Source organism: Amphiprion ocellaris, chromosome 22, assembly GCF_022539595.1.
Source record: "Amphiprion ocellaris isolate individual 3 ecotype Okinawa chromosome 22, ASM2253959v1, whole genome shotgun sequence".
NCBI lineage: Eukaryota > Metazoa > Chordata > Actinopteri > Pomacentridae > Amphiprion > Amphiprion ocellaris.
Genome location: NC_072787.1, coordinates 21,887,740 through 21,909,865, shown reverse-complemented (window position 1 = coordinate 21,909,865; position 22,126 = coordinate 21,887,740). Strand labels below are relative to the sequence as shown.

The 22,126-nt window shown below is 38.3% G+C and overlaps 3 protein-coding genes across 5 annotated transcripts in view; 2 read left to right on the top strand and 1 right to left on the bottom strand.

Moving 5' to 3' along the window:
* apbb1ip (amyloid beta (A4) precursor protein-binding, family B, member 1 interacting protein) overlaps positions 1–5,283 on the top strand; it is a 38,739-nt gene extending 33,456 nt beyond the window's left edge. Inside the window, exon 11 of the mRNA XM_055007344.1 lies at positions 4,160–5,283. Within this exon, the coding sequence (XP_054863319.1) occupies positions 4,160–4,834 (675 nt within the window). The 3' untranslated portion in view covers positions 4,835–5,283. The remainder of the gene's footprint in view (positions 1–4,159) is intronic.
* A 144-nt stretch (positions 5,284–5,427) lies between these two features.
* LOC111570856 (protein adenylyltransferase SelO-like) lies at positions 5,428–16,784 on the bottom strand. Of its 3 annotated transcripts, none has more exons than XM_023273809.3 (20): positions 16,577–16,783; positions 15,176–15,529; positions 14,980–15,098; positions 14,767–14,895; positions 13,140–13,204; positions 12,981–13,037; positions 11,539–11,637; positions 10,421–10,488; positions 10,228–10,315; positions 10,061–10,130; positions 9,892–9,964; positions 9,708–9,791; positions 9,486–9,615; positions 7,244–7,288; positions 7,067–7,148; positions 6,894–6,986; positions 6,526–6,602; positions 6,350–6,393; positions 6,172–6,251; positions 5,428–6,094 (listed from the first exon to the last, which is right to left on the bottom strand). In XM_023273809.3, the coding sequence occupies exons 2-20, from the start codon at positions 15,402–15,404 to the stop codon at positions 5,972–5,974; spliced, it is 1,755 nt and encodes a 584-aa protein (XP_023129577.2). In that variant the 5' UTR covers positions 15,405–15,529; positions 16,577–16,783; the 3' UTR covers positions 5,428–5,971. The 3 variants fall into 3 exon arrangements, with proteins under 3 accessions (XP_023129577.2, XP_023129578.2, XP_054863300.1); XM_023273810.3 differs by having other exon boundaries at positions 15,176–15,437; XM_055007325.1 differs by lacking the exons at positions 5,428–6,094; positions 6,350–6,393 and having other exon boundaries at positions 6,231–6,303; positions 16,577–16,784.
* Positions 16,785–16,852: 68 nt separating this feature from the next.
* On the top strand, positions 16,853–22,100 carry pdss1 (prenyl (decaprenyl) diphosphate synthase, subunit 1). Its single transcript, XM_023273819.3, has 11 exons — positions 16,853–17,060; positions 18,708–18,772; positions 18,915–19,050; positions 19,266–19,396; positions 19,582–19,723; positions 19,816–19,927; positions 20,011–20,120; positions 20,224–20,304; positions 20,453–20,566; positions 20,677–20,757; positions 21,235–22,100. Exons 1-11 carry the CDS (start codon positions 16,890–16,892, stop codon positions 21,373–21,375), a joined length of 1,284 nt encoding a protein of 427 aa, XP_023129587.2. The 5' UTR covers positions 16,853–16,889; the 3' UTR covers positions 21,376–22,100.
* The last annotated feature ends 26 nt before the right edge of the window (positions 22,101–22,126 follow it).

Here is a 22,126-nt window from a genome sequence, read left to right as displayed (position 1 = left end):
AAAAAAATGCGATTTTTCAACATGTTGTAAAAACGTGCCATATGATGAAATAATGTAAACGAGGCCATGAAAAACACTCCAGAAAGGTTTTCTTTGAAAAAAAAAATCATCATGAATTTTGGCGCAAAAAAACGCCTTACTATACTATGTCGAAAAAAAAATGCGATTTTTCAACATGTTGTAAAAACATGCCATATGATGACATAATGTAAAGGAGGATGTGAAAAACACTCCAGAAAGTTTTTCTTTGAAAAAAAAAATCATCATGAATTTTGGCACAAAAAAAACGCCTTACTATACTATGTCGAAAAAAAATTGCGATTTTTCAACATGTTGTAAAAACATGCCATATGATGACATAATGTAAAGGAGGATGTGAAAAACACTCCAGAAAGTTTTTCTTTGAAAAAAAAATCATCATGAATTTTGGCACAAAAAAAACGCCTTACTATACTATGTCGAAAAAAAATTGCGATTTTTCAACATGTTGTAAAAACATGCCATATGATGGAATAACGTAAAGGAGGCCGTGAAAAACACTCCAGAAAGGTTTTCTTTGAAAAAAAAATCATCATGAATTTTGGCACAAAAAAAACGCCTTACTATACTATGTCGAAAAAAAAATGCGATTTTTCAACATGTTGTAAAAACATGCCATATGATGAAATAATGTAAAGGAGGCCATGAAAAACACTCCAGAAAGGTTTTCTTTGAAAAAAAAATCATCATGAATTTTGGCGCAAAAAAAACGCCTTACTATACTATGTCGAAAAAAAATTGCGATTTTTCAACATGTTGTAAAAACGTGCCATATGATGAAATAATGTAAAGGAGGCCGTGAAAAACACTCCAGAAAGGTTTTCTTTGAAAAAAAAATCATCATGAATTTTGGCGCAAAAAAAACGCCTTACTATACTATGTCGAAAAAAAAATGCGACTTTTTCAACATGTTGTAAAAACATGCCATATGATGAAATAATGTAAACGAGGCCATGAAAAACACTACAGAAAGGTTTTCTTTGAAAAAAAAAATCATCATGAATTTTGGCGCAAAAAAACGCCTTACTATACTATGTCGAAAAAAAAATGCGACTTTTCAACATGTTGTAAAAACGTGCCATATGATGAAATAATGTAAAGGAGGCCGTGAAAAACACTCCAGAAAGGTTTTCTTTGAAAAAAAAAATCATCATGAATTTTGGTGCAAAAAAAACGCCTTACTATACTATGTCGAAAAAAAAATGTGATTTTTCAACATGTTGTAAAAACCTGCCATATGATGACATAACGTAAAGGAGGATGTGAAAAACACTCCAGAAAGGTTTTCTTTGAAAAAAAAAATCATCATGAATTTTGGCGCAAAAAAAAACCGCCTTACTATACTATGTCGAAAAAAAAATGCGATTTTTCAACATGTTGTAAAAACGTGCCATATGATGAAATAATGTAAACGAGGCCATGAAAAACACTCCAGAAAGGTTTTCTTTGAAAAAAAAAATCATCATGAATTTTGGCGCAAAAAAACGCCTTACTATACTATGTCGAAAAAAAAATGCGATTTTTCAACATGTTGTAAAAACATGCCATATGATGACATAATGTAAAGGAGGCCGAGAAAAACACTCCAGAAAGGTTTTCTTTGAAAAAAAAATCATCATGAATTTTGGCACAAAAAAAACGCCTTACTATACTATGTCGAAAAAAAAATGCGATTTTTCAACATGTTGTAAAAACATGCCATATGATGAAATAATGTAAAGGAGGCCATGAAAAACACTCCAGAAAGGTTTTCTTTGAAAAAAAAATCATCATGAATTTTGGAGCAAAAAAAACGCCTTACTATACTATGTCGAAAAAAAATTGCGATTTTTCAACATGTTGTAAAAACGTGCCATATGATGAAATAATGTAAAGGAGGCCGTGAAAAACACTCCAGAAAGGTTTTCTTTGAAAAAAAAATCATCATGAATTTTGGCGCAAAAAAAACGCCTTACTATACTATGTCGAAAAAAAAAATGCGATTTTTCAACATGTTGTAAAAACATGCCATATGATGAAATAATGTAAACGAGGCCATGAAAAACACTACAGAAAGGTTGTCTTTGAAAAAAAAAATCATCATGAATTTTGGCGCAAAAAAACGCCTTACTATACTATGTCGAAAAAAAAATGCGACTTTTCAACATGTTGTAAAAACGTGCCATATGATGAAATAATGTAAAGGAGGCCGTGAAAAACACTCCAGAAAGGTTTTCTTTGAAAAAAAAATCATGATGAATTTTGGCGCAAAAAAAACGCCTTACTATACTATGTCGAAAAAAAATTGCGATTTTTCAACATGTTGTAACAATGTGCCATATGATGAAATAATGTAAGTGAGGCCATGAAAAACACTACAGAAAGGTTGTCTTTGAAAAAAAAATCATCATGAATTTTGGCGCAAAAAAAACGCCTTACTATACTATGTCGAAAAAAAAATGCGATTTTTCAACGTTGTAAAAACGTGCCATATGATGAAATAATGTAAAGGAGGCCGTGAAAAACACTCCAGAAAGGTTTTCTTTGAAAAAAAAATCATCATGAATTTTGGCGCAAAAAAAACGCCTTACTATACTATGTCGAAAAAAAAATGCGATTTTTCAACATGTTGTAAAAACATGCCATATGATGAAATAATGTAAACGAGGCCATGAAAAACACTCCAGAAAGGTTTTCTTTGAAAAAAAAAATCATCATGAATTTTGGCGCAAAAAAAAAACGCCTTACTATACTATGTCGAAAAAAAAATGCAATTTTTCAACATGTTGTAAAAACATGCCATATGATGACATAATGTAAAGGAGGATGTGAAAAACACTCCAGAAAGGTTTTCTTTGAAAAAAAAATCATCATGAATTTTGGCGCAAAAAAACGCCTTACTATACTATGTCGAAAAAAAATGCGATTTTTCAACATGTTGTAAAAACATGCCATATGATGACATAACGTAAACGAGGCCATGAAAAACACTCCAGAAAGGTTTTCTTTGAAAAAAAAATCATCATGAATTTTGGCGCAAAAAAAACGCCTTACTATACTATGTCGAAAAAAAAATGCGATTTTTCAACATGTTGTAAAAACATGCCATATGATGAAATAATGTAAACGAGGCCATGAAAAACACTCCAGAAAGGTTTTCTTTGAAAAAAAAATCATCATGAATTTGGCGCAAAAAAAACCGCCTTACTATACTATGTCGAAAAAAAATTGCGATTTTTCAACATGTTGTAAAAACCTGCCATATGATGACATAATGTAAAGGAGCACGTGAAAAACACTCCAGAAAGGTTTTCTTTGAAAAAAAAATCATCATGAATTTTGGCGCAAAAAAAACGCCTTACTATATACTATGTCGAAAAAAAAATGCGATTTTTCAACATGTTGTAAAAACGTTCCATATGATGAAATAATGTAAAGGAGGCCGTGAAAAACACTCCAGAAAGGTTTTCTTTAAAAAAAAAATCATGAATTTTGGCGCAAAAAAAACCCCGCCTTACTATACTATGTCCAAAAAAAAAAATGCGATTTTTCAACATGTTGTAAAAACCTGCCATATGATGAAATAATGTAAAGGAGGCCATGAAAAACACCCCAGAAAGGTTTTCTTACAAAAAAAATCATCATGAATTTTGGCGCAAAAAAAGGCCTTACTATAGTATGTCGAAAAAAAAATGTGATTTTTCAACATGTTGTAAAAACGTGCCATATGATGAAATAATGTAAAGGAGGCTGTGAAAAACACTCCAGAAAGGTTTTCTTTGAAAAAAAAAATCATCATGAATTTTGGCACAAAAACTATGACGTTTTTGTGACATGTCGGACAACATACTAAACCGTGACGTTTTTGTGCCATTTTGGACGACATACTAAACTATGACTTTTTTTGACATTGTGGAAGACATACTAAAGTACAACGTTGAGCCAGTTGAGCTAGCTGGACACCTGCTTTTGTACCAATTCGGACAACATACTAAACTTTGATGTTTTTGTGCCATTTTGGACCACAATTTGAGGTTCTTAAAAGGGGCAAAACTGAAGCAAGAGAAACCAAGATATTCTGAATTGTACCCTCAATGTGGATAGCATATTTCCCATAATGCCCCTTCAGATCTGAATCTTTATATTTTATTCTGTCTCGCAGGACTTTGGAAACTTCCCTCCCCCACCTCCTCCTCCACCACTGGGTGAAATCCTCCCCCCACCTCCTCCGGACCCCGTCCTTCCTCCTCCACCGCCTCCTTTGGCTGCCAAGAGTGCCTTGAAACCTGCTGGCCCACAGAAACACCTGCCGACCAACTTCCCTCCACCTCCATCTGCGATGGACAACCTCCCACCTCCACCGCCGCCTCCACCCATCGACGACGCCTCCGAGGCCCCACCCGACTTCCTTCCACCTCCTCCTTCGGCCGCCGGCTTCGGTTTGCTCCCACCTCCTCCACCATCGATGGTGAACTCTCTACCACCGCCACCCCCACCGGCTAGTTTCGGGGGCATGGACCTTCCTCCTCCACCACCAGATCCGGTGTCTTTACCTCCACCACCTCCATCTCAGCCAGTGTTCACAGGAGCTGGGGCACCACCGCCACCTCCACCACCTCCTCCTCCACCACCTGCCGCCCCTGTTGCTGCCCCACGAGTAGCTGTGCGGCCCGCGGGATCCCTGAAGAAGGTTCCTCCTGCCCCGCCAAAGAGGACTACACCACCGCTGCACGGAGGAGGTGGAGGTGGAGGAGGAGGTGGAGACTTCATGTCAGAACTGATGCTCGCCATGCAGAAGAAGCGTTCGGATCATTAATCAATCATCAATTTGTGGATTATAAATATAGTACGAACTTAATCTGCAAGAAAAAGCAAACGTGTCTTTAAAGACATTCATTAATCTATTCATAGTTTACAAAGCAAAAGACCAAAGAGATACCTTTTAAAGAAAATGTTGTAATAACGCTTTTGTACTGAGTTTGGAAACTGGTGTCACAATTTGCTTTAAGAAGCAATATCTGTTGGGATAAACACAAAGTTATTTTTTATGACATTAAAATCAAAAAGCTGTTGTCATACTTCCAAGAGACACTTTTATAGGATTGTACATACGTTTGCATGGATGAAGGGCTGTAAATACTGTAAAAACACATTCTCACAGTGTCCAGGGAATATACAGTGTACCCAGTTAGTTTTCAGATGACTGTTACCCAAATAAAACCTCCGAAATAAACCCTTTAAAATCCTGGTGGCTTAAGAAATGCACGACCTGAACATTATTCCATATCGGATTGAATAAACACGGTTGTTGAGTATAATCTGTCGCGATTGGTTGTTGGAAAAACACATGGTATATGACAGAGTTCTTCTTCATTTCTTTGTTCAGTAAAAGAAAAAGATGCAACTACATGAAGAAAACGGTGATTGTATTACATCTACATAACAGAAATATACTCATCCTGTGATAAATTTCATAATTAAACAATATAACTGCCCAAAAATGAGATAAAATCTAAATCTACACCAGTCAGCCACAACGTTAGAACCCCCGTCTGGAAGTGTCGCTGTCATTTAGGGGTGTGCTTGATCTGCAGCAATGTCTAGGTAGATGGTATGAATCAAAACAACATCCACAAAAACACCAGGCGTCCAGGTTTACAAGTAGAACACTGCATTCTCACTGCAACGCTCTTCCCCTGCCAGTGGTTTTAAAGCTGTGGCTGATCAGGGCAGAAACAACACAACATACCTGCCACAGTTAGAGCTTCATTCTTCTGACATAATTTTTCTATTTGTCACCAGATCCACACAGTAGCTGCTCTTTCAGGGGAAAAAAAACAGCCACAACTTTGACCTTGTGAACCAACTAAAACAAGGCAGAACGTATCAAAGCGTGCAGCAGGGAAGTCTCAGTCTTATTACATTTGAGTGTTTTTGTATATCCAGGTGTCTCTCATGAAGAACAGCTGACCTTTAACCTCTCGGCCCACCGTGGAGGTCTTGCTGCATAGCCCGCCTCCTCTGCAGTCTCTTGTGTAACAAAGGGAGAGGACAGGATCTGGTGCAGCAGCTCCACCTAGTGACGGACAAGCAAATTACAGCACAGCAAATTATTTCCAACAACCTGCTTGGATAACAGGTGAAGTTATTTACCTCTGAGAAATCGTTCATCTCAGCTTTCCTGATTGCAGACTCCGCCATCCAGTTCCTCAGCACATATCTCGGATTTACGTCTGTGAGATGTTGGATGCAATCAGGAGAAGATGTTCATGTTTGTCACACCATCTAAATATTAGGATCTTTGGTGGGTCAGTCGTCTTTGAAGACTTACTTTTCATCCTTTGTTGACGATCCAAATCAGTATCATTCTGTTGTCTGAATGGAAAAATGACTTTTACATTACCAAAATATCCATATTCGACACAAATGGCTCATATCAAGCATTTAGACTGAGAAATTTGACTTGCTAAGCTGACTACATTAATCAATAAATCAGTTTTCTCTCACCTACTGAGTCGGAGCAGGTACATGTTGAGCCAATCAGAGAAAAGCAAGTGTGACAACAGGTCATCAAGAGCCCACATCTAACATAAAACGCATAAAAATAAACAAAATCATAAGAGAAATGCCGCCAAATTAAACCTCTGAATTGATACATGATTTTGCATGTTGGTTACCTCCATAATAATAAATTTAAATAGACAAAAAGCAGTTTAATCATATGCAACGCCAAGTCACATACTTGTATCTTTCGGTATATTTAACATATTTTATTCATTGTCTCTTTTTGCATGCAGTGCCCTTGGTACTAATAAATGGGACATCACAAAACAACCTAGAAACAGATATGTAATATTTTGCCACTTTATCTCTACCTGTGTGAAGTTCATATTGAGGAGCTGCTCGGCTGAAACTTCACTGAGCTGCCTGAAGGTCATAGTGAAGTCTGACTGAGTGTCCTCCATCATCTGGGAAGACAAACGCAAATTAAGGTGTGAGTAAAACACACTTTTTTGAAAAGAATTGTAGAGTACAACTAATGACTTGCCTTAAGTAGGAAGGCAATAAGGTAGCGGTCATTCTCGTCTTCACCAAGAAGTCCCAGTTTGGCTTTAAATAACTGGTGAATTCTGAAAACGGACACAGAAATGAAATCAGGAAATAACAGAAACTCATGGCCTGGATGGAGAATGAAGAGAGAAGACAGATTTCACGTGGAGCTCACCTCATCTGGTAAAGATCAGCATATCCTTTTAAAATGATTTGAGCCCTGAGAAACAAAAAAGAAGAAGGTCAACGCTCTGTTTTATGAGTCTCCTACACTTAAAGTAGCAAAAATAAGAAGCACAAAATGATAAAGTTATAAAATCACATGGCAAAACACTAAATACATCCCACATAAACTGTTGGTCTTTTTGACATATTTGGAAATGCAAACATTTAAGTCTCTCAGATACAAACCAATTTTTTCTGTAGTAGCTTTTTTAATAATTTATTTAACAAAAATGTGAACAGAAATAACATTATCTGTGGACAAAGTTAGCTAATCCCGTCCACTTCATTAGAACTAACTTCTTTTAAGTGTTTTACATAAATGTCCACCAGTCTCCAATGTTGGTTTGATAAAATTTCTGACCACCCTTCCATGGAAATTTCCTTTAGCTGCAAGAACCTTGAAGTTTTTCTCGCATGTGCCGCCTGTTTTTAATCACATCGGTTCAGTTGGAAATTCAAATCTGTTTTGGTATGTTTCTTAGCCCTCCATTTGTTCTTCATGAGCCATGCCTTGGTGGTTTTGCAAGTGCACTTATTATGCTCATTAAAAGGTCTACATCTAGTTCAGGTTCAACTTTCATACGATGACCTCACATTATCCTCAAGTGCTCTTTGATATGAAGCAGAACTCATAGTGGGATCAATTACTACCCAGTTCCTAAGAAACATTTCCAACCCTACAGCTGGTATGACGTCCTTCTCCTGAAGAGTTTTTGCCAAAAATGTCCATGGTTACTGAGGCCAAAAAAGCTCTATCTTTGACTCATCTGTTCAGGGCACATGATTCCAAAAGTCCTGCTTTTTCCTCATGGCAAACTGGAATTTTGCTTTAATGTTATTGTTGGACAGTGAAGACTTTTTCCTGGCAAACCTCCCATACTGGTTAAATTTGTAAAATCTCCTTCTAATTGGACTTTGACACCAAGAGTTGCAGAGTTACCTGCAGATCCTGATTTACTTTTGAGGTTCTCAGATTCTTTTTGTTGCATCAAACGATCCGCTTTGGACAAAGTGGTATCTGTTTGAAATCTGCACCACTTGATGATTTTTCTACAGTGGTGGAGTGATTTATTCGAACAATTTGAAGATCTTTTTAACCCTTAAATGCATATGGGGGTCAAAAATGACCCGGCGAAGTCGTATTCTTGCAATATCTTTGTAATGAAAAATTTCTATCATTTCATTTTCCAGCTATTCCTCAAAAACATGTTTTGATATAATTTCATTTAAATTTTTAAGTTCCCTTGTATACTTCTAAAGAAACTGTAATATTTGTATTCCTAGCCCAAGCGCTTTATCACTGAAAATATCATACAAGAGGTGATGCAGTGCACACACTTTGACGGATGGAGAGTAGCAACAGTTGGAGGAAAAGAGTGGAAAAATGTCAAGAAAATGGATGTTGACATTCTTCTATTGCTGTTCTGTGTAATAGTCTTCTTTGTCAATAATGAAAATGTTCAAAATCTATTCTAAAGTGAAAAATAAACATATTCCAAACATGAAACCATTCTTGTGTGGGCAAAAATATAATACAAACAATAATATAAATTATTATTCTCAACCAAAATGACAAAAATGGCATAAAAACACATTGATTCTCATACGGGTAATTTCTGACACACTTACGGAAGACTGTAGGGTCCAATCACTGGTGCATCTAAGGGTTAAATACCTTGCATAGGCATCCACAACCTTTCTATCCTGAAGGCCTCTTTAGATCAGGGCATGACTCCACACACTTCAGAAGTAATGACAACATCAGACTTTAGATGTCAGAGGTTTAAACTGACCTTGAAGCTGTGACAAATGCACTTTTTCAACGTGACTAATCTCTTTTTTAATTATTTAAATTTTGAAAATGTCAATTGTATATCTCATGTGTTGGACAGTCTCACTTTTACCTGTAGGTGTGAAGTGTTTGCTTGTTTAAATATGTTGAGAGTTAGATTTTTGGTATCTACAATGATCTGATAAGGCTCCTGATCAGCATTTTTAGGCTCAAACTTTACTTTGAAGCTGCTTCCTGCCTGTGCTCAAATGTTGAACAGCATCTAATTGCCTGCTGATTCAATACAAGAAGTTTTTGGAGATATTAAGTAATAGCAAAGTCCTTGCAGTTTCTGCTAGGAACAAAGGTAATTTATTATGTGATTTTCACCTAATACAAACAGATGTGATGGTATTCTTACCGTTTCTGCTGGATTTGTGTGAGAACTGGCCTCAGAGCCGCCAAGAGCTTCTCCAGGTTGAACAGGCCGACTTGTGCCTGAGCTCCGATGCTGTATCTGCCCTCATCATCAGATGCGTTCGGGACAAAATCTGCAACATTAAAGCTTTTTTAAAAAAACATTTGACAAAAACAGTAAATTTGTGTATATCAGTGAAACAGAGCGGCACAACATTGTACATACTGGGGTCATACGACTCCATGAAGCCAAACGGTCCGTAGTCGATGGTGATAGAAAGAAGACTGAAGTTGTCTGTGTTGCAAACTCCTGTTACAAAACAAACAATACAAAATAACACAACCGTAGATATAAGTAGAATGTTGGTATAATGTGTGTGATAAAATTCGCATCTAGAACAGTTTCTCACCATGTGCGAACCCAACCGACATCCATTGGGCGATCAGATGGGCCGTTTCATTTACAACTGTGGAGTAAAACACCTACAGATACAAAGATTCCACAATAAGCCAGTTACTTGTTACATTTCCAGAAGTTTATTTCAATACTTCAACACAAAAAGTGTTTTCAAGACTCACCACATATTTTTCCGGGTCACTCAAACTGATGTAAGAAAAATGTTGGTCAATCATGAAGTTCAGCAGCTTTCTAAAAATGAACAAAACAAAAAAAGTTATGCTATTAGCTGCAGTATATTGTACACAGTAGGAGACCACAGAATGAGAAGAGATTTAATCTGTCTCACCTGAGAAGATCTGTTTCTCCACTCTGAGCCAAAATTTCTAAAGATCCAATCCGAAACCACGACTTGGTCAGCCGGAGAACAACAGCTCCTGAGGGAAAAAAGTATAAAACAGTAGGTTTAGAAATCATTACATGTGATAATTACCATGTACACCATGCAAACTGAAACTAAAAGTGAAATTAATTCACTGCACCTCTCTCTGTTTTCACATTTCCGTTGTAGAACTGATCCCTCACCACCGGCTCGTCGCTCACAGTGAGACTGAAACAAAGCAAACAATTTTCTGATCAATAACAGGAAACACTTTTCAATCAGTAGGTCAGAGCAACTAAACCACATGCTTCATGGATGGTAGACATGTACTGTACCAAAAAAACACCTTCGTTCTGGAGACCTTTTCCATGAGCGAAACTTTTAAAAGAAATCTTTACTCCTGAATGTTAAGTTCACAACTTTTAAGCAAGATAAGGACAAGTATAAAAGTACAAAAACGTTTAATTTCCAGCAGTTAGCCATTGTCAGTGTGGTTTGTTTTTAACACGGTAAGAGACACAGTAACCTGGATTTACGGAAATACCTGAATGACCCAGTTCTTCCATGCTATGAATGGCAGTGACTAAGAAAGCTGCTCTTTGATTTCACTGTTTGCAATATTACTTTTATAGTGATTATTTCTTCTCCTTTCAGAGACCACATACATACCCTGTCAGGACTTGGTTCAGCAATAAAGTTTTCCTCGCTGGAATCATTGGACTACTGATGATTTAACCGTCACATCAGTGCTTCTTTTTCTTTTAACCTTAACTTACTGTTTACTGCATGTCGGTATGGACTAGCTGACAGTAGCATTGCTCAATAATTAGCATTGCAACAAGAGAAAGTTGCCCTATAATTAATAAGGTCTGCAGAAAAAAAATTCATTTTACAATTTGTTATGAAAAAATGGTCTAAACTACTATCATAAACCTTCATCAGATTCATCTGGTTCTGTATCTACAGTAACTTCACTGATGATCAAAGTTTCCCTTCATATTATGAATATTTCCGAGCTCCAGGCCCTTTAAGTACATAGAGGTGGGTCCATATTAATCACTTTTTAATGGACTTTTCCCATCATTTCTGAGCCTCAGAACTTCATCAGTACAGCTAATAGACACATTTGAGTTGCATTCTGAGTGATTTTCCCCACGTTTTAGATACATTTTGGAAAAACTTTGAGTCATTTTAGACCAAATTTTTAGGCATTTCCACCTGCTGAAATCAACTGAGACGGGATATCAATATTGTTTCTTGCCTTTCATTCAGTCTCACCTGGCAGCCCTGCTGGTGGGAACACCCAGGAAGTGCATGGCCTCACTGCACAGGAACTCCCTGACAGAAGAGCGGATTACAGCTCGACCATCTCCGGACCTGTGGTGAGATGCAGAGTAAAACTGTTTCAGTTCCACAAGTTGGTTGCACAACTTCTATTCACACCGGTGGAGGAAACATTCAGATTCTTAACTAAAAGTTCTAATAGAGCAATGTAAAAGTACTCCATGGCTAGCAAAAGTCATAAATGAAAAAATGAGCAAGTGTATTTAGGTATAAGTACTGCATTAGTCCTCTACTATTATCTATGACATGAGATTTTTAATATTTAAACATCAGTGTGTCAGCAGCATGTTACTGTTGGAGCTGCTGTGGGTGCAGCTAGTTTGAATTACTTTATAGAAAGTAGTAATTTACAAAAAGTTTTATATACAGAGACATCAGATATATCCAAAGGGTCATGAGATCATGAATGTGAGAGGTAAAAAGACAGAAAATTAAAATTCTGATGCACAAATCTGTTTCCAGTTTTACAGATTTTTCTCCAATATTTGATTTTTGACAAGATCTTGGCTCATTTCAACATTTACTGAAGTAGGATAATGTGAGAAGTGTCAAATCACACTCAGTCTCCCTGCTATGGGCCACTGATGATCAGACAACTTTGTCAAACATGGAGCCTTCTTGATCAAATATTGGAGTCTTCAGTCTTCAGAGTCTGACGTGCATAATGTTTATTTGATACAGAGGAACAAACATGTAAAATGTGTGTGTGACGAAAAGTTTAACCACCTCTCCTTTCACCACTATCCCTAAATTTCCCCAGTTTCACTCCTGCTTAGGTCATCATGACCTTGGTTTCAACTCGAGTGCAGAGAAAAAAAGCGCTTGTGTTTCAGATTTTGTCGTCTTGTATAGCTTCCATTGGGTTGCAGTTCACACAGGATTGTTCAGTGTATACATGCAGTTAGTTTAAACGTCATGTTTTCCAGTTTTATCACTGTTTGAGTCTGAATTAAACATGCTATCTTCCTAGTTTTAGCATTTGTTCAATCTCAAAATCCCACAACATAAACAACCCATAGACATTGTAAATATGACCCAGACTACACACTATTTTTTTGGACATCACTGGTTTAATCTTTAACAATGTGCTTTTTATATTATCTGTTCTGTAAAACCTTCATCTTAGAAGTAAATAAAGCTGTCAAATAAAAACAGTGGAATAGAAAATACAACATTTTCCTCTGAAATTTAGTGGAATAGCAGTACAAAGTAGCATAAAATAGAAATATTTAAGTAAACCATAAATATCTTGCAATATTTTCCACCACTCTGTCAAAAATTAACAAAAGGATGTGAATTCAGTATTATCTATTCTACATTAAAAAGATATTGATTTTGATGTACGAATAAATATATACTGAAGAAAAGTAACATACCTTGAATATGGAGTTTTCCCTGAGCCTTTAAGCTGCAGTTCCCATATTTCCCCTTTCCTATCAAGTGGAACATTTTATTAGGAAAAACTGTAAAGGCTTAAACTGGCAAAGCATCTTAAATGTCAGTGCTATCAAACCAATTCCAAAAGCTGCTCTCACCTGTTTGAATACTGACCAAGGAAATGTGCTCGACCGTCACCCAGCTGACCTGCCCAGTAGCCAAACTATAGAAGAGGAAGACAGAAAATCAAGCTCATTAGTAAATCTGTGGTCAGATTTACCCTCGATTCATCCAGAAAATGTAGATGACATTTTTTTTTTAAAACACGCTGCACTAATCTAAGTCCTGAGGTGGTGAAATATTGTCTGGGGATTCGCTATATGAACTTTATCCTGGTCCAAAACAGCAAATCATTACAAAGGATTCCTTGTCATACACTATATTGCCAAAAGTATTCGCTCACCTGCCTTGACTCGCATATGAACATAAGTGACATCCCATTCCTAATCCATAGGGTTCAATTGACGTCAGTCCACTCTTTGCAGCTATAACAGCTTCAACTCTTCTGGGAAGGCTGTCCACAAGGTTTAGGAGTGTGTTTATGGGAATTTTTGACCATTCTTCCAGAAGCGCATTTGTGAGGTCACACACTGATGTTGGACCAGAAGGCCTGGCTCTCAGTCTCCACTCTAATTCATCCCAAAGGTGTTCTATCGGGTTGAGGTCAGGACTCAGTGCAGGCCAGTCAAGTTCATCCACACCAGACTCTGTCATCCATGTCTTTATGGACCTTGCTTTGTGCACTGGTGCACAGTCATGTTGGAAGAGGAAGGACCAGCTCTAAACTGTTCCCACAAAGTTGGGAGCATGGAATTGTCCAAAATGTCTTGGTATGCTGAAGCATTCAGAGTTCCTTTCACTGGAACTAAGGGTCCAAGCCCAGCTCCTGAAAAACAACCCCACACCATAATCCCCCCTCCACCAAACTTTACACTTGGCACAATGCATTCCGACAAGTATGGTTCTCCTGGCAACCGCCAAACCCAGACTCATCCATCAGATTGCCTGATGGAGAAGCGCGATTGGTCACTCCAGAGAAGGCGTCTCCACTGCTCTAGAGTCCAGTGGTGGCTGCTTTACATCACTGCATCCCACGCTTTGCATTGCACTTGGTGATGTATGGCTTGGATGCAGCTGCTCGGCCATGGAAACCCATTCCATGAAGCTCTCTGCTGAAGCACTGTTCTTGAGCTAATCTGAAGGCCACATGAAGTTTGAAGGTCTGCAGTGATTGACTCTGCAGAAAGTTGGTGACCTCTTTACACTATGTGCCTCAGCATCTGCTGACACCGCTCCGTCAGTTTACGTGTCCTACCACTTGGTGGCAGAGTTGCTGTCATTCCCACACACTTCCACTTTCTTATAATACAGCTGACAGTTGACTGTGGAATATTTAGGAGCGAGGAAATGTCACGACTGGATTTGTTGCACAGGTGGCATCCTATCACAGTTCCACGCTGGAATTCAGTGAGCTCCTGAGAGCGACCCATTCTTTCACAAATATTTGTAAAAGCAGTCTGCATGCCTAGGTGCTTGATTTTATACGCCTGTGGTCATGGAAGTGATTGGAACACCTGATTCTGATTATTTGGATGGGTGAGAGAATACTCTTGGCAATATAGTGTATCTTGGATGTATATAAAAATGCTTTGGAGTTAAAGGTTTGTGTAGAATAAATGTGAGGCAGCAAGATTAAAACAAAACATAGAAGAAGCTTATCTTTACCTGATGACCTCCATATCTGTGAGCAAGTGGTTCAGATCCTGGGAAAAGTCTGTCACCACTTACATAACGAAGGAAATCTTCTGACTGTGTTACAGCCATATCCAAATCTAAGATCTCCTCGATGACATCCTGTTGAGAGAATTTCAGATATAAATGAATTTGTCATATTTGAAGTTAACATTTGCAATGCTGACAATGATTTCACATCATGACCTTAGAAACTGCTGCCAGTCTTAATGGGCCTTTCAGCGGGGTTGGAATGCATTTGGAAAACAGGCAGTTCTTCACCGTGCGAACAAAGTTGCCATCAACCTCATCTAGTGGGAATGATTCTGCAGAAAGGATTGTAATGTGATATTATTGCTTTTCTCTCTATGCTGACCTGCAAAAAAACAATAATCTGTTTTACCTATTAGCTTCCTGCAGGACACTTTAAACTGGTCCAGGTCGTGTAAGAGGTGTGAAACATTCCTGTTCCACCTGGATTTGACAGTTTGTGGTGACGGTTGGTTGTTTGATGCTGCATCATGTCTGTGACAGTCAGCATCAGTGTTTTGGCAGAAGTCCAGAACATACACAGGTGTGAAGCTCGATGCTGCTACCAGAGCAAAGACGAACGCTCTGTCGATAATCCACATTTCAGCAGACAGAGCAGTTACCTCAGATGTGCTCTGTAAGCAATGATGTAGCTATTAAGAAAAGGGTAAAGTATGACTTCCAGCCCATCATCATTAGACAGCAGTGGTGGAAGAAGTAGTCTGATCTGTAAAAGTAAAAATATTACAGTAAAACTGTTACAGTGTCAATGCTATGATCAAGGCAAGTAGATAAAGGAGACTGGGAAGTCATGCCTTCTCCTTACAATCAAATTCTCCTTCTCCATAATGAAAAATCTCAAGACATACTTGATTTCAATGGAATTTGGTTGCTTGTAGTGATCTTAACGTTTCAGTATTTTCTATTTATTTAAAAGTGTGATTGTACAAACTGTTGTCCTGCTTGTCTTTTTTTCCCCAGAGTATTTTATATTCATTGATTTTACAAGTTTCTTCATATTTTCTGGCTTCCTTTTTGTGTTTTTGACAAACACTAGTTGTTAAAAACTATTAAAATAAACTTTATTTGATGACAGATAGGTGTAAGTCATGATTTTAACACTATATTTCAGTAAATGCACACAAATATGATCTGCAAAATGTAAAACATTAAAATTTGAACTTATGTTACTAAAATATTGATTTAGACAGACTTTATTAATCCCCAGAGAGAAATTCAAAATATGATTTTCGATGCATGAACATGTATCCAGAACTTTAATATTGCAGCCACTGAAAGTCGGACATTTTATTAAAATATGATTTTTACTGTTTGCTGATTTAAACAAGCTGTTACTTAATTTTGTTGGTATGTTTTGTTTCTTTTAACACTTTAACTTGCAGACTAGTAAAACTATCACATATTGTACAGCAATAAGTGCACTAATTCTCATTTAGCATAAACTAACATTGTAAAATTCAACCTGAAATTTGCATTTAAACACAGTTAAACTGCACCAATGTACACCAATGATCAATATCAATTATGCCAATGCTATTTCGTGATATCCATCCTTCCTTTGGACAACTTTTGCCATTTTTTAATGTCTTTACAAAAGTACTAAGTCAAATATGACTGAAATTCAGCCTGGAGTTTATGTGTAAACTGCACGAAATAACAGAGTTAAAAAGGAGAGAATGATTTCTGATAGAGTAGGTTACTTTATTAGATGTAACATCCCACATGACGAAAGTTGTTTTGAAACTAGCAGTACCTAGCTTAGCTGTTGGCAACCCGGCAACTAGCCTCGTCCCATTTGCTGGTGTATGTCCTGGAGTCACACACGAAAACATACTTCATTGCTTTTAGTTTGAAGCAAACTTAACAACACATACATTGACGTCTTACATTAACGCTCAGTTTTAAAATAATTCGCTCCTGTCTCTGTCAACTTTCTTCCCTCTGCGGCGGCTAACCTTACTTCCGTGTTATGTGTCGTCGTCATCATCCGCCGCCCTGCTTCTGGTTTCCGGTTCCGTTGTGTAACCGGCCCCTGTCGTGGACTACATAAAACTGACTTCCGATGCATGCTGCTGGGGAACATGGCGGGTCCGTGGTCGAGGCAGTGCCGGAGGTGGAGTACAAACTGTACGACCGCGAGTTTGCTTGAAACCTTGTGGTACTTTAACGGCAGGTCGGTATCCTCCTCCGCGTCCTCTCTGGGCCGGGCGTCCTGGAGCTCCGGGCCGGGAAACGAGGTGAGCACGCCGGGCAGGGAGCGCTGTCAAACCGGGGAAGGTCATACACACCGGCGGGCTGTCAGCTCCGAAACACTGAGTTAGGGTCTTAAAACCTGAACTGACGGCTGCTTTACTGCAGTTTTTGTGACATTATGTGGCCGTGTAACTGTGATTTAGTCTGCAGATGGAGTGTCCTGGGTTTTATAACATTGCTATGAATGAATGAATGGTGACTTGTTGCAGGGCGTGTTGGCTTCTCTAGATCTCAGTGTGCATGCATAAAGGTCAAGACCTGCTCCTGACATTACAGGACACCTTCACTAATCTGCCTTGGAGTTGGCCAGCTGTCTGTCTAATAACCAATGTTCAGGCAATTTCTCATTCATTTAAATCCCTTTATGCACCTCATTCATTCATTCATTTAACATTGACTTACATGTGCTACTGCACACTTCTATAGCAAAACTGTCTCATTGTAGAAAATAAAAGATATGGTAATAAAACACTCATTACACCAGCAGGCTATAGTTCACTTATTTTGTCTGCAAAATTAAATATTGACATAAGGATATTTGTGGGTGTGTGTTTCAGACTTGGGCGGCTACTAACAATTATTTTTTATTGCCAATTGATTAATCAGTCTATTGCTTTCTTGATCACCCACAATCAGAATCTGTTTCATTGCCAGTTAAGTTTTCATCTTTACAGAATTCGAATTTGTTTGAGTGCATAACCGTGAACACTGACAAGTAAAACATTAAACGATTCGAAGTATAAAAAGTGTATACTAAAGATAGTTACAGTGTTATTAAGACAGCTGTACAGTTTCTGCAGAAATGTACAAATTACTCACCTGGCAATGTGCAAAGTCTGACAGAATTTGGGATAAACCACTTGAAATGTGCAAAAGATGTTAATAATCCTATTTAAAAGCTGTGCTGTAATGTCGATTAGTTATTTTGTAGACCAAACAACTAACAGATTTGAAGTTTGGTCTATCAAATGTAGGAGAATTGTGAAAAATGTTGATCAGCGAGTCCAAGATGATGTACTATAGTGTCTTATTTTGTACAACTGGAAGATTTACTGTCATAGTGAAGAAGTAACTTCAAAATAGTCAAATTTAAGAAGCTGAAATTTGTCAATTCAGATTTTTTTCCTTTAAAAAAAAATAATTTAACCAATTAATCTATTATCAAAACAGATGAAAGTTAATTTAATAGTTGACCACTTAGCCATGAATCATTGCAGCTCTATTTCAAAATGTGCAGTAAACTACTAGGAATGAAAATTTTGGTCAATAAAATACCAATTCTAATGACTGAATATTAAAGTATTTGTATGTATTTTACTGCTCATATTACTATCATCTTCATCGTCTTGTTTCGTCTGTTCTTAGAAAGATCATCTTATGGTCCTGGATGTGCCATAATAGCCTTCTATTCTATCCTTTTTTAAAGGTTTTTTAACACTTGCTGTTTGTGAATTTTGCAGAATTTCCACAACACATAAGTAGCTTCAGGTTGCTAAACCACCTAAAATCCCTAAATGAATGAATGAAACAATAAATTACACAACTTCAGTTTGACTTTACTGTTTATTTCCTGTCGCATGTGACTTAACTCGTCTCATGTCTTATCCTGTATCATGTCTTTGGACTTCCAGGGGCAGCCACCATCAACTACACAGATACACTTTAAAACTCTAACCTACAATTCTTCTCTAGTCAGGTGAGTTTTGTATTTCAACCAAGAGTTTTGCACAGTTATAGCTTCATTTTTTACAGTGTATTTTGTGATTAGGGTGTTAATGAAGAGCACAATGTTTGAGATGCGAATCACAGTTAATGTTTGTGCATCTTTCTCTTTCCAGACAAAAGTCACGGTTTCTGTATCCTACGACGCAACAACATTGCTGCTGCAGAACGACACATAGTGATGCAAAGCTGAAAGATCCCTTTACGTTAGCCCAGAGGGACTTAACAAGTCTATATGATGACATCAAAAAGGTAAATCTTCAATATAAAGAATGTACTTGCTATAATTGTGTAAATGTGAAAGCTAGACATTGGAATACAATTAACTGGAGTTCATCTAACTGCTTGCTGAGTGACCCATCTTACAGTTATCTAAAAAAAAGTCACATTTTACTGTGACGTGGGGCTTGGCATATGTCTGTCTTGTGTGCCAGGTGTTAAATAAAATTTATTACTGTGCTTAATAGGAGCTGTTTGTGTCCAAAGATGAGCTCAAGTTTCTATGCGACTACTACTTCGACGGCAAAGGCAAAGCAATCCGACCAATGATAGTTGTCCTCATGGCCCGCGCCCTGAACATTCACAGCAACAGATCCGGGTAAATGCAGCCTCCGCATGCCGCTATTTTTTTTTACTATTTACTGCCACAACTGACCCACAAGTGAACTGTGACCCGCTGCTCAGAGACAAAACCTTGTGATAAATCTTCCTAAATTATTACATGACGCACAATCCAGGGTTTATCTCATCTGACTTCCAGCTATCTGTCTTTGTCGTGCGTAGAGATTTGCTGCCGGGGCAGAGGGCCATAGCTATGATCACTGAGATGATTCACACTGCCAGCCTGGTGCACGACGACGTCATAGATGGGTCGGATAGGCGGAGAGGAAAGAGGACGATCAATGAAGTGTGGGGTGAAAAAAAGGTACGACATATCCAGTGAGCTTCCTTTTCTCCTGACTTCAACCTTTCCTCAATTTTCATCTGTATATGCATGATTTGTTGTCTCTCTTCCAGGCTATCTTAGCTGGAGATTTCATCCTCTCAGCTGCCTCTATGGCCTTGGCTCGTATTGGTAACATCACAGTGGTCAAAGTGTTGTCTCAGGTGATAGAAGACCTGGTCAGAGGTACAGTACAACACTCACAGTCACAGATTAGATGCTGTAACTGGTTAAAGGAGCCTATTTAACATACAGCGTCTTCCCTCCAGGTGAATTCATGCAGCTGGGCTCCAAAGAGAACGAGAACGAAAGATTCAAACACTACCTCGAGAAAACCTTCAAGAAGACAGCGAGTCTTATTGCTAACAGCTGTAAAGCAGTATGTACGTTCTGTCTCCACATCAATAAGCTCAGAGATGGAGAGAAGCCTCGTTTGCTACGCTTTTTGTTTTTTGTTGACTGTCCGCTCTCTTTGATTCAAGGTATCCATTCTGGTGAACTCTGATCCCGACATTCATGAAATAGCCTACGAGTATGGGAAAAACGTCGGCATCGCATTTCAGGTAATTTCTGATCTATTAGCAGAGCTGGCTCAGCTATTATCAGACATCTGAAGCTTAGCTAACCTGAATCTCTGTTAAGAAATGATGAAAAGGAAGGATGTCATATTCTGTAATCAAATTGGATCTTATTTTTTGTTTTTTCCTGTAGCTTGTGGATGATGTTTTGGACTTCACATCAGGAGCCAATAACCTGGGGAAGCCATCAGCCGCCGATCTGAAGCTGGGTTTAGCCACCGGACCGGTTTTGTTTGCTTGTCAACAGGTGAGCGTTAAAATCGTGTTTTAATAGAAACTGTACATCTTAGCTGAAGTTACCAGAACTTACAAATGCATCACAGTCTAAAATCAGTATTTACCTGTCTGCCTTTTCAGTTTCCTGAGCTTCATGCAATGATCATGAGACGCTTCAGCTCGAACGGGGATGTAGATCGAGCCTGGCAGTACGTCATTCAGGTACGAGCAGCAATACACTGTAAACACAATATTTTTAGGTTCTCAAGTTGTAAATCATTCAGATGCTCTGACATGCTTTCAGATACCAATTTATACCTTAAAAAAATGCTAAATCATATATACATTTTAAGAAAGTCTGCTTCCTGAATAAGACATTGTAGAGTTGAGAGAATTGTAGAGTAGATGAATATACCAAATATCATGAAATATTTAATAAACAGCACCAAAACCTTAGCTGAAGATACAAAAGCCTGATATAGATATTAGATCAGGTTTAAGTGGCTTTTCCTGGACCTCTCTGCTGCCAACGTTATCCTTTACCTTCGCGGCTGTATTAGCAGGGGATTTCAGATTCACAAAATGCAATCAGAAGTACATGTTTACCTGTGATGATAAAGCAGAAACAGAGCATTAATAATCAGCAAACTGTTCTCAGATAGGTGAATATTCTGACAACCCCTTCATGTTCTGGTTTAGAGCGATGGCGTGGAGCAGACCAGCTTCCTGGCCAAGCGCTACTGCCAAGAAGCCATCAGACAGATCAGCATGCTCAGGCCGTCCCCGGAGAGAGACGCCCTCATCAGGCTCACTGAGATGGTGCTCACCAGAGACAAGTGAACCTCCACTGCTGGGGGCTTCTCTTCAGGCAGCTACCCGTGGAAAAGCAACTCACCCAGCCACTCAAGTGTCTGCACAGGCCGGGGTCAGACAAGAAACGTTGAGAGAAGCAATGAGAGTTTGGTTTGGAAGGACCCCTGCTGCTGGTTTTAGTGCCAACTCTGATTGAACATGGCAGAAAGCTGGATAGTCGGAAACAGAACGGCCTGCAGGGGTCTCTCTAAACTAATGTTTCACGGCTTACTCAACCACTCCCATAAAAATGTACACGAGGGTGAGTCGCTTCATAATGCTATGATAATGGTTGATCTTCCAGTTCCTAAAAGGAATCACAGTGATGATTTGGACATGAATTGCAATGTTAAATTAAGAAACGGCACTGAAAACGGCAACACAAACCTTCCTTGCGTACAGTACTGTAACCGTAACAACCTCGCATGCCTCAAACTAGCCGACTGTGAGTAAATACACTTTGTTACATGCTAGACCTGAGCTGCGGCGGTGTTACAATATTTGTGTAATTCCAAATGTCATCGGTGTGTCTGTTTGGATCGGTTTTGATGTCCTTGGTGATTCGTCCACACCTCGAAGGCCAAACAGTCGTGTGTCTTTTAGACTTTGTGAAATGTTATGAGGATACTTTTGTAATGCAAAGTGCCCTGTAACAACCAAGGCCTTAACATCTACAATGACTGTGTGCTCAATAAACCACCTGCTTGATTTTATTTTATTTTTTTTGTTATTTAAGCCA